Below are 14,857 nucleotides of genomic sequence, written 5' to 3' on the forward strand. Positions count from 1 at the left end.
AAATTATGATACACATATACAACAAAGCATTATTCAGCCATGAAAAAAAAAGAAAGAAAATTCGGCCATTTGCAACAGCATGGATGAATCTGGAGGACATTATACTAAGCGAAATAAGCCAGAGACAGAAAGTCAGATACTGCATGGTCTCACTTATATGTGGAATCTAAAAAAGTTGAGCTCATAGATGCAGACAGTATAACAGTGGTTCTTAGAGCCTGAGAGTGGGGAGAATGGAGAACTGATGGTCAAGGGTACAAACCTTTAGCTATTAGACGAATACGTTCTGGGGATCCAGTCTATACTATGGGTGGTTATGGATGTATTCATTAAAATAGCTGTGGTAACCATTATACTATGCCCATGTATATTAAACTTCATATTGTCCACTTTAAATACATTTCATCTTTATTTGCCAACTAAATATTTTACAATTAAATAAATAAATAAAACTTTAAATCTATGTATTGGATTAGATTAACAAGAATCTCCAAGGCCAAGCCATTGTTTTTCCTTCTCTTTCCTACTGGAACATTGCAAAGCTTCCCTTCCAAAGGCTCCCAAGGCATATGCCTCAAAGGAATCTATTTCCTAAGCATAAAGCACAGGAATTGTTGGCATACTAGAAACACAAATATGCTTAAAAATATGGTGAGATGAGTACACACTAGAATAGTATATTCTCACTGCCTGAATGGCAGGGCATTATTTCTACATCGTCAACATTTCCTCATAAGAATGTTGGGAGGAAGATATTAACATTGAGTTACAGATCAGTCTTGAAACCATATTTTCTAATAACCCATTGACAATAAAACGAGAGTGTATTACAGATATCACTGGCCAATGGGAGAATTGTCACAAATAGAAATGTACTTTTCTTTCCTTGGTAGTTCATCTACCACTATCTCTGAATGGTGCAACCAGAAACAACATACTTAAGTGATTCTTGCCACTGTGTCTGGTGAGATTTCTCCCAAAGCTGAATGACCAGCAGGAGTGAAGGACCATAATACATAGGTGCAGGTTTGGAAACAGCAACATTATCATAACACCGCTTACCCTTCGTTTGCCCATCATCCCAGAAAAGTTCTCCTTTTGCTTCTTTGTTCTCATCTAGGGCAATGATAAGACCAAGAGCGTTCTTTCGACTGTGGGAAACAAGATTTATGAGACAAAGACAGGAGTCAGAGAATTTTGCCAACTAAGCTGAGGACGCTTCCATCAAATTTCAAATTGGAAAAGTTACTAGCAGCAGATGGTTCTGTTTTCTTCAGGTGCAAACACAAAATTAACCGGTGCATCTATCTTTAATATCAATGGTGTCACAGGAGATTGAAATACCCCAAACAGTAGCAATAACATCTATGTTGGAGGCAAGAATTCAAGCACCAGAGTCACTGCAATAGCTCAAATGAAAGATGTTTATTCTACTACTATTTAGAACACAGAGTACAAGAAGAGAAAGAAATCTTAGGCAATTGGTTCAGTCAGATCACTTTAGCAATGATGCCCTCGGGAGAAGTGTCCAGTGCTGTGAGAAAGATACATTTTCCCCTGCCTAAGGACCATTCATACTCAGAAAACAACAACATACAGTAAGATCCATCTATTTAATGGTAACTTATCTGATTATGGGTTACTAGTTTGTTTTGAAAGAAAAAAAAATCATTCTAATTATCTACTTCATAATTTAGAATAGGAAACACAAAACATTACTCAAAGACATGGTAAAATAGATGGAAATAGAAGAAGTCAGGGAGAAAGAGAGCAATTTCATTTGGAATCATTCCTCACACTGTCACTCCTCTAGGCAACCCCCCAGAGTCCTGCTCTTCCTGTTCCTCCTCTGTCTGTTAGTGGCCTCACATTCTCCATTGCATTCTCCACAATTCAGCCTCTCACTACGCAAGAAAGTTAGTTTCCATTATCAACAAAATCATCTTCTTTCATTAAATACTCATGTGTTGAGTAGCAGTCATTTCTAGGAAGTCAATGAGATAGAAAAATTAATAAATCCCAACTCCTAACCGGAATACCTTAAATATTATAGGAAAATTAGGTACATTCATTAAAAAATAAAGGTGGAAAGTGCAAACAACACTAAAGTTAAGATATTCTAGGAGTCCAGAATGACAGTTCCAGAAATATGATGGACTCAATATTCTTCTGGAGACTTACACAGTAAAATATTACCTGACCCTAGGTAAATTACAACACATATCCTTATTAAAATATTGTTGGATTTGCAAGAAAGTAAGAAATATATCCAAGAGACCAAAACAATAACAGGAAAACAAAACACTAAGCTGAAACCAAAAGGGTGCTTAGTAGGCAAAACCTAGAATCTCTGTAGGGCCAATTCCCACAGCAAGGCTAAAATTGGGCTACTAAGCCCCATAATCCAAGGTAGAGAAGATGAACCTCTGATTTCCCACATGAGGCCAGAATCCTTGAAGGAAGCTAACATGATGCCAGTTGGAAGCAATTCCTGGCTTGCAAACAGAGGAGAAGGTCAATCACCTCTGGTGGAATGAGACCTACATTTAGATGCTTAAGGTGATCACAGTTTAAAAACAAAAAATCACCAGGCATACAAGTCAACATAAGTCAACATAAAAGAAAGTCTGCAAAGAAATAATTAACAGTAGATTTAGACTCCCATAAACAGTTTAGATAATACGATTTTCAGGCACAGAGTATACCACTTCTATTGAAATGCTAACACTATTAAAGAGGAAAGACAAAATCATCTAAGGAGCAAAGATATGTAGATATATACCAGAAACTTGGAAGTGGCAGTGCTACCTTTGCTGGAAGATTCAGGGAAAGATTTCCTGCTGATAAAATGTAAGTTTAATTTGGATCGTTAAGAAAACACCAGGCAAAGATGTTGGAAACGATAAATCCCAAAGCCCAAAGGCAGTAAAATACATAGGTATGTTTGGGAAATAGCAAGTTTTTTGGTATAGCTAGTCTGTACATACATGAAGGTATGGCAGGAGATAGAATTGTTAAGGTAACATGGAACCAGGTTGTGACTGGTTTTGCACATCACATTAACGAAAGAGTTTGGACTTCAAGTCTGGGAGCAACCAGTTGAGATTTTGACTTTGGAAAAATAAATTTGGTATCGGTGTGCAGAACTGCCTGAAGGTGGACAATTAGAAAAAAAGAAGCTAGTTGGTATTGGATTTAGGAGTATTTTCCATTAGTATCATAAGAAGTCTGCAATTTCAAAAATTAAAGTAGTAAGAGAGGTTCAAAAGAAAAGAAAGTTGTCTGGCTTTCGAAGAACTTCTAGTCTGTTAAGGGCAAGTAAGCTAATACTTTCAAAGGCATGCACACATAAATGTGTGTCTGTTTAGTACAGATGCAATCTAGAATTCTGGAATCAATTAAGCATAAAGGAAAATTCAGTGAATTTTGAGGTTTGCAGGAGGTAATTTTTCAATCAAATTTTGAATCACAAGAAAAAAAAGTCTGGCTGGGCATAGTGGCTAACAGCTACAATATCAACACTTTGGGAGGCCGAGGTGGGTGGATCATGAGGTCAGAAGTTCAAGACCAGCCTGGCCAAGAATAGCTCAGGAGGCAGTGAGCCAATATTTTGCCACTGTACTCTAGCCTGGGCGATAGAGCAAGACTCCAACTCAAAAAAAGAAAGAAAAGAAAAAGAATAGAAAAGAAAAAGAAAAAAATCTTTTAGCAGGAGAAAAGAAGTAGGAAGTTGAGATTCTAGGAGGGTGGAAAGTGGATCCTGACTCTTTAGAAATGAGAATGAATGAGTCAAGAGTAGAGAAACACGAATGGACAGAGTGACCATGACAGACAGAGGGATCTACTGATCAGGTTTGCCCAAAATTAAGAAGCAACCCAAGAAGGGAGACATTTGGTGCTAAAACTGCAACACTCCTGAGAAAACCAGAAAGTTTGACCACCTGACGTGTTAGCATGTTTTGAAAAGAAATTCAAAGGGTTTAAGGAAGTAAATGCATGATGGTCTTTCAAAACTCTTCTGGATATAGTTCTGTAACAACAGCTTCTAAAAGCTGTTGTTGTGCCTATGGTTGCTCCTATTTTGACTTCCATCTCAGATGTGAGATTACAAAGTGAAATTCTTAGACCTATCATTTCACTCCCTTAGAGTTAAAAGAGTTGCTAATAATACTTCAGTAAGTATAGAGTTTGAAAAATGTTAAAATACAAACAAGCAAACAAAGAAAACACAAGTGTTTACTAAAATTAGGGGGTGGAGGTTAGGGTTAAGGGTTAAGCATTAAGGGTTAGGGGTTAGGATTAGGGCTAGGGAAGATTTATTAAGGTGACACTTCTTCATTAATGCTAACTATAAAATTCATCTTTATTTTAATTAAACATCAAAATGTCACTTGAGAGTGATGCTTACGTTTTGGTGGACTTCAACACAAATTAGTGAGATAACTGGCATGTAAAGGAAAACCTGAGTTCCATCATTTACCTTAAGTGGGTGTTCAGTGCAGGCTCTTGCCAGGGCAGGATATAGCCCCCACGGACATGAAGATTAATGTGGTCAAGAGGGGCAGGCAAGGTCTTCCACTCGCCTCTTGCATTAATATCCACACCCTGTGGGCCAGAAGAAGGTCAGAGATGATGAAGTAGAAGACATGCCCCTCCCTGAATGATGCATTCTGCCAGACATCTCATCCTACCCTCTGAAATGATGCCTGTTCATTACCCTCGCCACATACCTGCTATTACACATTCTGCATTCACACAGCACTACATGAACTCTCACAAGGCTGCTACAATACCTTGTTAGGGTCTTTTGCCTTTGCTTTCACAGTACAAACTACATTTGCCTGATGTGTGACAGGAAGAGGTGCAACTCTCACCTGATTCAGAAACCTAACGTTAAGAAACCATCCTTCCAGCCTACATGTTCTCTAGAGCAGGGCTTTTCAGTCTCAGCACCATTGAGATTTTGGTCCAGACAATTCGTTGGTTGTGGGGCTATCCTGTGCCTTTTGATATTTAGCAGAATCCTCAGATGTCAGCAGCATACCCTCCTCACCCCCACCCTCATGTGACAACTCAAAATATCTCCAGGCATCGCCAAGTGTCCCCTGGTAGGCAAAATCCTCTCATTTGAGGGCTGCTACTTTAGAGGTAAGAAGCAGTTATTGTTGACAACAAGCAAATAGGCATGGCTATGTTCCAATAAAACTTTATTTGCAAATCAGGCAACATCCAGATTTGGCTGTGGGCCATAGTTTGCCAGCCTGTGTTCTAGAATAAGTAATACGTACACAAACATGGTAAGGTTAATTAAGGTGACATTTCTTCATTAATCCTAACTATAAAATTCATCTTCATTTTAATTCAACATCAAAATTTCATCTTTTTCTAAATAGCCTGCTCCATGATTTATTTTGTCTTTCCCTCTTCAATCAAAGATATCTTCCGTCTATGAATGGGAGTCAACATGCACCCTCAGGCCAAAGGCCAGTCTCACTGAAGGAGAGCTGGTCACGCATTCCTAGGAAAGGCCTGGCTAGGAAGCACACAGCAGAACCTTAACATGTTACCACCCGAAGGGCAGATCCAGACTAGCAGCAGGAAGTGGAGGCTGGGGCCGCGGGGTGGACTTGGTCTCCACTGACTGAGAAGAGAAGGAACGAAATTGCACATCCTTCCCCAGTTTTCACCTAATCGCACTGCAGACTCCAGGGATGAAAACGGCCAGCACATGCTCTGCGTCTTGTTTCCCTGCTTGTACTCCTTTGCTGTATTTCTAGCCCTCAACTTTGCTCCCCTCAGAAAGTCAGAAAAAGAGGCCCAGGTAGAAACCAAGGAAATACCTCCTTTGATTCTTCCCCAAGAATCAAGGTCTGTCTTCTCAGGGTCCTGGCAAGAGACCACCACCCCAGAGCTGCCCTGGAAGACCCTGACTTCCTGGCTAAGTCTGCGGGGATCATACTAACACAGAAACCATGCAGCAAGGAGCTCTTTCTTGCTTCCTCATTTCTAAATGTATTTGCACTGCTTAGACTCACAAGGGTTGGGCCCCATACCTCTGTGTGTGTGTTGCACATTGCCTAACCACCTGCCTCCCTTAGGTAATTCTGTGCAGTACCCTTCTTTGAGCATCTATGCTATGGAGGGAGATAGTTAATAAAAGCCAGAGACAAAAAGGCCTCTATACTTACAAACAGGCAAAGATACAAACAATAAAAACAAAAACTATAGCTTGCAACACAATCTCAAAGGTTTGCTAGTATCTGCCTTTACACAACATAGTAAAAAGCAGTGATATAAGGAAATATTAAAAACTAACATAAAGAGAACACCCACAAAAAATAAAAAAGATCCTGAGTAAGATGCTTTATGCGTTATTTCACAACGGTTCTATGAGGGAAGTGGTCTTACCCCACTTGGAGGTGAGAAAACTGACATTACACGGGTTAAAGTGACATCTCTAAGACCACACAGCAGGTGGTTACAGAGCCAGCATTTGACCTAAGGTCTATCATATCTAAAGCCTTTGGACTCTCGATCATTTTCCCAGGTTGTACAGACATTCAGAAAAACTTACCGTGTAGTAATCGTACCAGCGGGCTCTAGGGAAATATGCGGTGACATTTCTGGCATTCTAAAATTGAACACAAACAAGGTGGCAGTGGGCACCATTATCCAGGACAGAGGAACCAAACGGCTGAGGAAAGAGGTTAAAGTCATAGTGATGGCCTTGGGCCCACTTGCCTCATCTCTCGGGAGGCTAACAATGTTGGGGAAACCTTCCTTCCCTTTTTGTTTCAAACAGGGGATATTCATCTACCCAAAACTACCATAAAGGACTTTGGTATCCGTGACTTCGGGAAAAATAATTACTGTTTGCTTATAGACACTGACTTACCCAATACAGCCTTAAAGAGACAAACAACTGAGGTTTGTGTGTGGAGCAGAAAAAAAATTTTGTGGGTACAATAAGGTTTTGTGAAGGTGCAATGAACTGATATTTTAAGACTAATCCACTGGTATTCAGAAGCCTAATCAACAACAGAAGTCAAGAAATGGCTCCTACGGCTGGGAGGACCTACTGCAGGAGGAAGGGAGGGGTTAGCCAGCAGCAATACGAGTACACACACTGCCAAGTAATCCTTCTGAGAAGTTTTAATAGTGCCAGTGGATTTTATTATTCTTTACACTACTGCCCCCATCTGTCCTTCTATTCCTTAGTTAACAAAGAAATGACTGTATCATTGAATATACCATGAGGTGTTTTCTTCCTCATTATCCTATGAACCAGAACTGTTAGGCTGATTTTAAAGATGAAGGAGCTGAGGCCCAGAACACCTAAGTGATGGACTTCAGCTCAGAAAGAGAAGAAGAGACAGAGGTGGAATAAAAAACCATGTGTAGGACCCCACAGCTCAGGCCTCTTCTCCTCATTCATTTCCCCAAGCCTCACAGCTGGGATCCTCCCCTAGTCGAGGCCTCCATACTCACAAGCTCCAGGACAGGGCTGACCAGGAAGGCTGGGCCCAGAAGGAACTGACTGTCTATGTCCCATGTCACCTGGTCTGACACAAACCTGGAAAGGGAAATAAAGGTGCCACAATCAGAGCTCAACAGAGACCCAGCCCAAGACCCTGAAGAGGCTCCTCAACTTCAGATCCACGTTGGAAATCAAGCTGCCCCTGAGCCATCCTTGCCTTTATCCTAAGCCTCAGTTGATCCAGCCTCTGCTTTTCCCACGTGATATGCCTCAAACTTATAAAATGCTCAGATATAGGTGTATTCTGTTCTGTCAAGTACTTACACATTTCTTAACCATGGGATATTTTAAATGCAAGAATGGTCCTTGTCTCTCAAATCTCTTCCTGAAATCCTTCTTTTGTGACCCACATCCATATAACCAAACTGCTACAAAACATAGATAGGCCTTAGCACGGCCAAATTAGACAGAGATTATTCTATGCTGTACTGCATCATTTCAATTTCTTCATTCAGTAAATAGCCTTTTATTAATGACCTATGACATGTATCACACTAAAGAGTTACAAAGTATGGTCTGTGCCTGAAGGGCTCATGTCAAAGGCAATCATGTGTTTAATTTGGAAGAATTCTGTCTATCAGCTGCTACCATATAAAAAACAGCAAGTTATCCATTTGTCATCAGGATCCCTGCTAGACACTCACTCATGGAGCAGAGGCCGAACAACAGTGACACCCTCCGTGTGGGCCTTATGCATCAAGGTATAGAGATATGGCAACAGGGTGTATCTGGTCTGCAGGACATTTCTGGAAATATTCACGAAAGCAGCATCCCAGGATACAGGGTCTTGTCTCTAAAGGAGAAAAAGAACAGGGTTTGGAGCTCACCAAGGAAGACCTAGAGAACTTAAGAAGGTCACTGAAAGCATATTCCAAATCAAGATCACTCAGAGCTAAACAAAAGATAACTATTGATGAGGCCCAGAGAATATTCTTAATAGACTAGAAAAGGTCACTGAAGCTCTGCTATAACAGCTGATAAAATGTCATTGTAAGTCATTCTTTTTGGTATATTTGGTACAATTCTGCCTAAAAAAAGAAAAATAATCATCATCATCTAAAGAACGCTGAGAAATATGTTTCATTGAGACACCAGGCTTAACAATTTTTAAAGGGGGTGCAGTGGCTCACACCTGTAATCTCAGCACTTTGGGAGGCTGAGGTGAGCGGATCACTTGAGTCCAGGACTTCGAGACCAACTGGGGCAACATGCCAAGATCCTTTGTTTACAAAAAGTCCAAAAATAAGCTGGGCAGGTTGGTATGTGCCTGTAGTCCCAGCTATTTGGGTGGCTGATGTGGGAGAATCGCTCAATCCTAGAGGTCAAAGCTGCAGTGAGCCATAATTGTGCCACTGTATTCCAGCCTGGCACAGAGAGTGACCCCTGTTCTCAAAAGAAAAAAGTTTTCAAAGATACTCAGTAAATACAGACTACATGAATTTAACTGAGAAAAGGAGGTTGTGTTTCAACAGAAACTCTGGAGCTAGGAGCCACTGTCCTACCCTGGTCCCAATGGTGTTGTGGTTTCTTGAGAAGGGGTAAAAGGCCCCCAGCTGCATCCAGCGAACACACATCTCATATTCGGCGTCTTGAAAGAACCCACAGATATCTGCTCCTGTCTGTAACAAGAGGAAATTAAATGAGCCTGCTGATGACTTATGAAGGATGTCCCCATCTTCTTGGTGCTTAGGAGGCTCCCAAGGACACTCACGTAGGATATGCCAAAGAGGCTGAACTCCATCATGCCTGCAATGAGAACCACAGCTGTGTCAGACCAGGCTCTCACCACCTGCCGCCTCCCTTCTTGACCAAGGATCCCAATTCCCTGACCTGCCAGCACAGGCCCTAGGTAGGAACCCACGCACCAATGATAGATTTCTTCAGCTGATCCCATGCAGCTGTGTTGTCTCCCAGCCAATGTCCTGCCCAGCGGCCAGAAGACGGAAATGTGGAGCGGGTGATGACAATCCCTCGCTGTCCCGTCACCTCCTGCACAGCTCTGGTTGGAGGGGAAAAGGAGGCAAATTGAGGGTACAGCCAGGGAGCACAGGCCATAGAGCTTCTCCTCCCAGAGCCCTTGAGCCTAGTGAGTGTTTGCTGCATGATTGGAGGGAACATGGGAATCTGAGCTGTCATGGGGATCCAGTGACCCCAGATGGTGGAGATAACGATTTATGTGTTCTCACAGTGCTTTCTAAAGAACTTCACAGTAGTGTACTCACTGGCATTCCCAAAAATAATAAGTAGTTACTAAATCTTGCTGTTGGTTTGCTCAGTACTTAGTTTTCTGTATTTGAGGAGGAACACAGTGAAGATTATAAATTTGTTCTAAGAAGAATTCATAATATTTATTACGCTTGTAAAGCAGGACTGTACTAATTCAGTACAATACCAGTTACCCTCCACCAAGAATGGCCAAAGAACAAATATCTCAAAAGATGATTCACTTTTGAAATAAAAGGGAGATGCCCAGTCCTCCGTGTTCCCTTTGCCTCCTGCAGCTAAAGGTATTTCAGCACCTGCTGCCCTGTGTGAGCATTACGGTGTTCCGTGTCTTTCCCACTAGGATCATTCATTTCTCACTGCTGGGACCATGCTTTATTTAAACCTGTCCTACTACTGTTAATCACAAGGCCTGGCTCTGTGTCAAGGAGCATTTGTTTAATCAATAAGAATGATGACACAGTTGTCATGAGAATCTTCTTAACCCTTACAGTGGAAAGGAAAGGAAAAGTAGGGTAGCTATGTCAGTCCTAGCCATGCCTACAGGTTGTGAAGCTGGAGAAGGGAGACAGACACTCACTCATATGTGGGTCTGGTCTGGGACCACCCGTACAGGCTGTGCACGTTGTAGTGCTGCACTGGGGAGCCGTCTGGGAGGATCTGCTGACTCTCCATGCACAGGGTCTTGCTGCTCAGGCCCCTGTCCCTGGACTCCAAATCTGAGGAGGAAGACCTGGTGAGGTGAAATCAGCCCTGATTCTGTTTATCCCTGACCTCTCTTCAAGTGACTGGGCCCTGGATCTTAAGACTAACTTGAGCCCTGCATGTGTCACTCTCCATCTTCTCAGAGACACCAGCACAGGGACCCCAGCTCTGAGCCCCAATGGCACCTGCGGTGTTTTCAACATCAATTTCATTGAAGAAAACAGAGGTGTCAGGAAGAGCGTACAGTGGTCAAACACCACATGACAGGCTCTGATTTAGGGTTTCGACGTATCAATTATTTCATGTAATTCTTATCATAATTCTATGATATCTGTAATTTACAGTTCATCAAACTGAGATCTGGAAATATCTCATAATCTGTGAACAGTCATACACTTCACTGAAAAACTGAAAAAAACCCACTTCTGGAGCCAAGATATGAACCCAAGTATAATTTCAAAGTCCACCAGCTCCACAATAAGACCACGCCAATAATTTCCACCCATTGATGACACAAGAAATTCCTGTGATAGATTCACATAAGCCTAAAAAACTGAGAAACCCAGCTGTGAGAACCCTTTGGTGGCATGAGCACTGGTTGGTACTTTCTGGACAGATTCGAGAAATTTGCTCAATGAGTCTAGTCACTTGCACATTCCCAGCTGGCTAAAGCACGTGCAGAACTTTTGTCTCTGGTTCCTGGTAAACCACAGAAGCCATGAGGTTGTGCCCTGTCAGGGCACACTTGTGGCCTCTGGGCTCCTGCAGGGGTCATCCTTTCAGTTGTGGCTCAGCCAATCAAGGAGGCCAAGGGTTCTTACGTGGCATGTAGGGAGGGTGGTTCAGAGAGGCATCCCTGCAGCCTGGATGAACTGCCCCATTCACAAAGCTTGATGGTTCATTCATATCCTAGAAATGCCAAAGACAGATATACCTCACTTTTTAAGAAAATTACATCCTGCCAATTCTGAAACAGGGAAGCAGTGAATTAATTGTTCAACATCCAGTAATCCCTGTAGATGCTAGCCCTGGGATGTTCATCAAATCCTGGTAAGAACTGGCTAGGGAGATTAATTCACCCCTACAGAACAACTGGCTAGAGGATTAAAAAGAAAAATCTCTCTGCCAGGTGCAGCGGCTCACGCCAGTAATCCCAGCACTTTAGGAGGTCGAGGAGGGTAGATCACAAGTTCAAGAGTTTGAGAGCAACCTGGCCAAGATAGTGAAACCCTGTCTCTATTAAAAATACAAAAATTAGCTGGGCACGGTGGTGGGTACCTGTAATTCAAGCTACTCAGGCAGCCAAAGCAGGAGAACTGCTCTAACCCAGGAGGCAGAGGTTGCAGTAAGCCAAGATCCTGCCACCACACTCTAGCCTGGGTGACAGAACAAGACTCTATCTGAAAAAACAACAACAAAAACCTCTCTCAGGGTGGGTGTGAGGCAATCAAAGTTCCAAGAAATTCCTAGTAAATTGTCTCAGAGGTTTGATAGGAACTTCAGGGCCTGTACAAGGTGTGTAGGCTATCAGGGCTGGTCCACTCTGAGAGGAGGAAGTGTCTGACATGTCCAAAGTCTTCCTTGGATGATGATGATCCTCTTGAATGAAGGTCAGTGGTACATAGACTTAGGCACACAAAGATACACAAGTGCCACAGGTACACAGACACACACACACACTTACAATCCACATGCCATCAAACTTCAAGCTCCTCTCTGGATTCTGTGGATTGTTGTATAGTTCTTCTATTTCCCTCTTCCACCACTTGGCAGTTGAATTACGGAAAAAGTCTGGGAAAGCCACATAAGCTCGATATAGCTATGAAAAGTAAATATAATTAGTTTGTCCCACACAAATATATTCGACAGCAAACAGGCACTTACTGAGAATGCAACTCTACACAAAGACTTGAATTACATGGTGATGGATGGCCTGAACAGGGCCTAAATAATGTTACTGGCTTATTAGAGAAATGTAGAATGAAAAGAGAAATTAGTGCTATTTGCACACCTTCCCAGCATTTGGAAGACATCCAAAAACTCTTCTCTTCATATTGACCTAGATGATAACAATCAATGCCCGGAACTCATGACCTAGTGCATTAGATGCCCAACCCTCAATGTCAGTCCTGACATTTCCTAAGCACTCCTCAAAGAAACAAAGCCAGGGAGAGACTGCAGACATCAGATGCATGGTAATAGGCTGGGAAGAAACACCAAGGAGTCCTTCCTATGTCACTCCCATTGAGAGAGGGGAGAAAGGCATAAGATTACATTTCAGGATATTGGACTACCCAGTATGCATCTGTGTTCTCTACGGTTTCAGAATCACATGAAAACTACAGCTGTGTGTAACATAAATTGAAAGGACTTAAAGAGGGCTTTCAACTTCCTCTCATTTTCATCTTCCCTCAGATAATAAAAGCAGTGTTTTCATTTTAACATGGAAGTCGGATTCAAGATACAACTTCTTAACTATATTGCAGATTTTTGAGAGTAAGAAGTTAGTCTGATATTCTTCTGAGTGTCATTTATATTTAGCTTAGAACCTGACACAAAATATATAACCAGTGTTTAACAATAGGTTCACACCACTTAGCAGCAGTAAATAAATATCCATACATTTTTATATATTCATGTTGCTTGTTATGGAACATTATGGTCCTTTGTATGTCTCAGTAAATAGCCTCCTCTATGCTAATCATAGCATTGTAAGAGTTAAACAGCTAAGTAATTATTTGAGAAGGGTAGGGGAGGTCTAGGGGAACTCCAGTTCGTACACACAACAGACAAAAGGCAATTAGGAATCCATATGTCTAGATAAGAGGCCAAAAGGGAACATTAGAAAACAGAAACGGATCAGCCTACATGGGTCTGGCTGTCAGGGATATGAGAAGATAGTGGGTTACATCATGGAAAATCTTAAGGGGCCATGCCACGGGTGCCCTTTGTTAGGAAATGGAGATAGAAACCATGAAACCTGACAAAGAGAACCTTTCACCAGAAACAGAGAGCTCCAGATCACACAGGGTTAGAAATAACAAGATGGGTGGTAGATGGAGAGTTAGAGTAAACAGAGTACCAGCCACATCTGAGTCAGAATTGTATCCCATATGGGATGCACATGGGGAGCCTGGCCAGCAGTGATGTATGAACTTCCCTAAGCACTGCTCAGATGACCCCTACCAATCAATAAAAATGTTCTGCCATTCTCCAAGGTGCTGGCTCGCCTTACACCTGTCCATATTCAAGTCTTGCCTTTGTGGCTTCTGCCTTCACTTTCTCCAGTCTTCACACAGTGATGTATCCACCCACCCACTGGCCTTGGGACCACTTAGCACTCTTTTTGTAGCACACTGCATGCTACAAAATGCAATTCCTAGATTCCCCCCACAGGCTTATTGAATCAAATCGCTGGAGCTTTGGACTCAGAAATCTGCTTTTCATAGGCTTCTTGGCTGTTTGTTTTATATTCAGTGAAGCAGACCTGGACATGAGTTGCTCCATCCTCACCAGCTTCATTGTGTAGGTCTCACTATTAAGAATATAAATATTAGGTTGGTGCAAAGGTAACTGCAGTTTTTGTCATCACTTTTAATAACTTTCAATGGCAAACACTGCAATTGCCTTTGCACCAACAAAAAACTTATAACTTTTCTATCTACCAAGAATCTCTTATGAGCTAACTCACAGATTCTATGACCCTCTTAATGAAGTGTTTCTCATTAAGGGTACAACTGGCATATGACGTGAGATTTTTTTGTGGAGAATTCCCTGGAATCAGGGTTATGGGCATCCCTCCCCATTGCCCACTGAATGCCACTTGTTATCACTGTGATAAACAACACTGCCCTCCGATTTCCAAATGGCCTCAGGATGGCAGTGTTGGCCCTACTGGCTGATGAACTGTGGGGTTGATAAAAGTCAGGAAGCCCATGACCCTGAACTTCTCGAGCTGGGCAGGTTCCTGTGTCCATGTGGGGTGCTTTACCACTAAGCTTCGAGTGATTTTCTGTTAGAAATGACTAGAGGACAGGAAGCTAGGTCTTCTCCCTTGGGCACTATAGGTAGGTAGGTAGGTAGGTAGGTAGGTAGATAGATAGAATGGATTGGATGGATTAGATTGATATGGTGGGTAGATGAACATAAATAAGGTAGATAAGTGTTAGAGTGTAGAGTGGGTGGGTAGAGAGATAGATAGGGTGGATAGGTAGATGGGGTGGATGGATAGGAGGAGTAAATGGATGGATGGATGGATAGACAGTGTTAGAACATAGAGTGGGTGGATGGATGGATGGATGGATAGACAGAAGATAAACAGAGTAGGTAGATAGATAGATAGATAGATAGATACAGAGTGGGTATGTAGATAGATAGATAGGGTGGGTGGAT

At 42.1% G+C, this 14,857-nt stretch overlaps 1 protein-coding gene across 2 annotated transcripts in view; it reads right to left on the minus strand.

Moving 5' to 3' along the window:
• MGAM (maltase-glucoamylase) overlaps positions 1 to 14,857 on the minus strand; it is a 221,792-nt gene that overhangs the window by 134,051 nt on the left and 72,884 nt on the right. For both annotated transcript variants that reach the window (XM_074378986.1, XM_039473042.2), the window contains exons 35-45: positions 12,150 to 12,284; positions 11,287 to 11,374; positions 10,341 to 10,479; positions 9,403 to 9,536; positions 9,249 to 9,283; positions 9,040 to 9,156; positions 8,182 to 8,330; positions 7,489 to 7,573; positions 6,575 to 6,631; positions 4,481 to 4,605; positions 1,063 to 1,151 (exon numbers count right to left, since the gene is read on the minus strand). In XM_074378986.1, coding sequence (XP_074235087.1) covers positions 1,063 to 1,151; positions 4,481 to 4,605; positions 6,575 to 6,631; positions 7,489 to 7,573; positions 8,182 to 8,330; positions 9,040 to 9,156; positions 9,249 to 9,283; positions 9,403 to 9,536; positions 10,341 to 10,479; positions 11,287 to 11,374; positions 12,150 to 12,284 — 1,153 coding nt within the window. The remainder of the gene's footprint in view (positions 1 to 1,062; positions 1,152 to 4,480; positions 4,606 to 6,574; positions 6,632 to 7,488; positions 7,574 to 8,181; positions 8,331 to 9,039; positions 9,157 to 9,248; positions 9,284 to 9,402; positions 9,537 to 10,340; positions 10,480 to 11,286; positions 11,375 to 12,149; positions 12,285 to 14,857) is intronic.

The sequence above is a fragment of the Saimiri boliviensis genome, chromosome 10 (assembly GCF_048565385.1).
Source record: "Saimiri boliviensis isolate mSaiBol1 chromosome 10, mSaiBol1.pri, whole genome shotgun sequence".
Lineage (NCBI taxonomy): Eukaryota > Metazoa > Chordata > Mammalia > Primates > Cebidae > Saimiri > Saimiri boliviensis.